This window comes from Cyprinodon variegatus, unplaced genomic scaffold (genome assembly GCF_000732505.1).
Source record: "Cyprinodon variegatus isolate N-32 unplaced genomic scaffold, C_variegatus-1.0 Scaffold43, whole genome shotgun sequence".
Classification (NCBI taxonomy): Eukaryota; Metazoa; Chordata; class Actinopteri; order Cyprinodontiformes; family Cyprinodontidae; genus Cyprinodon; species Cyprinodon variegatus.
The window spans coordinates 1,985,732-1,987,371 of NW_015150496.1; the positions used below are offsets into that span (position 1 = coordinate 1,985,732).

At 36.2% G+C, this 1,640-nt stretch overlaps 1 protein-coding gene across 1 annotated transcript in view; it reads left to right on the forward strand.

Moving 5' to 3' along the window:
* Positions 1–292: 292 nt before the first annotated feature.
* The window catches only part of LOC107081857 (ubiquitin carboxyl-terminal hydrolase 28-like), a 49,111-nt gene continuing 47,763 nt past the window's right edge, over positions 293–1,640 (forward strand). The window contains exon 1 of the mRNA XM_015370185.1: positions 293–437. Coding sequence (XP_015225671.1) covers positions 393–437 — 45 coding nt within the window. The 5' untranslated portion in view covers positions 293–392. The remainder of the gene's footprint in view (positions 438–1,640) is intronic.

Genomic DNA, 1,640 nt, shown 5'->3' on the forward strand with positions numbered 1-1,640 from the left:
GTGATTTTTAAGACCAGCTTTATGAAGTGAAATATTTTAGCTGGTCTACTGTTTGTATTTTCCTCGGTTATATTTGTTTTATATTAGAATTTGTTTAGGGTTACAAAATCTTAAAGTGTAGCAAAAAATTACAATATTTTGACGGTTCTTGAAGTTTCCTCAACATTCGACTAAATTAGACCACTTTCTGCTTATTGGTTTAGGTTAGTCAGCGCGCGTGGCCACTCCCTGCGCGCGCTCTAAGGAAAGTGACCACGCGCGCCCGCAGCTGGCTGCTCGCTCTCGGTGCGTAACAGATGGAGCCGATTTGACCACCAGTGGGAGAGAAAGAGAGATTGTATTTTGGGGGAAAAGATCGAGGATAAATTCAGATTTTTTTATTTTAATCTGCAATGAGAACTGAACAAAGTGAAAATGGAGAAAACTCTACGAAGTCGGTGAGAGGATGATTATAAAACGTGATCCGTGTCTACTAACATTAACCACTAAACTCCTCTCCGCTTTTATTTAACAAATTTGACTCTAATCCTCCATCTAAACTAAAATAAAATCTAAACATTAAACTCATACGCTTCCGTACCAACCTTTAAAGATAAACAAAAACGCATCTGTTGATTATTAATAGACTTATAACCAAGACATTTGTAAATAGAGGACAAATATGCAGCTCATGAAATATAATAAACTAGAAAAAATCGACATCTAGACAAGTAATTTTTTCTTAAAATAAGTGCATTTGTTCTTGGATTGAAGGGGTAAAAGAGACATTTTGCCAGTGGAACGAGATAATTTAGACATATAATAAGAAAACAAAATTGGTTTGTCTTATTTCAAGTGCATAATATCTAATTATCTTATTTTAAGAGTAAAAATACTCATTCCATTGGCAAACTACCTCATTTACCTACTCAAATCAAGGGTAAAAACACTTAATTTAACAAATTTTTACTTGTTAGATTGTTTTTTTCAGTGCAATATCAGGGCGCAGTGAAAAGATTATGTTCTAATAACAAAGAAATGTTTTTCTAGTCCCCATCATGACATTGCAGTAATTTTTAGAGTCATGTTTATATTTAAATCTGGTTCAGCAGTCATCCTTAACACCATAGCAGTAAAAACAGATCTTTCTATTCATACATAGTACATCTGTTTTAGAAGTGTAAGGCCAAAGCTAGTGTTTAGTTTAATGTGGGATAAAAAAAATAAATAGATAAAAAGGTCTACTTGTATTCCTGTTTTTGGTGATTGTTGGTGATGTGTGTCTGGAAAAGAGGTGCACGGTGGCATGGTGAGTGGAATGATAAACAGAAGCTTGTGCTATCCATGTCAGTACCCTAAAATAGAGACAAACCAAGTGGGTCTCAGATTGCCCCCTGGGCTCCATATAAGTCTGCTCAGTCTGATCCTGGCTTTCTCTGTGTATGTTTGACGGAGATACAATGACGTGAGCACCTGCTGTCGGGACAGCAAGCTGTTTTTAGCGCCTCTCACTGTGCAAAATGAGGTTTTATTTTTAAATATTGTGCATATCTTAGGTCACTGCATGTGGTTTGTGTTAGCAAAGGTCTTGGGGGGGTGGCTTATTTGAAGCAGAGAGAAAACCAGACTCAAACCCTTAGAATTAAAGTAATAGGGAAGTC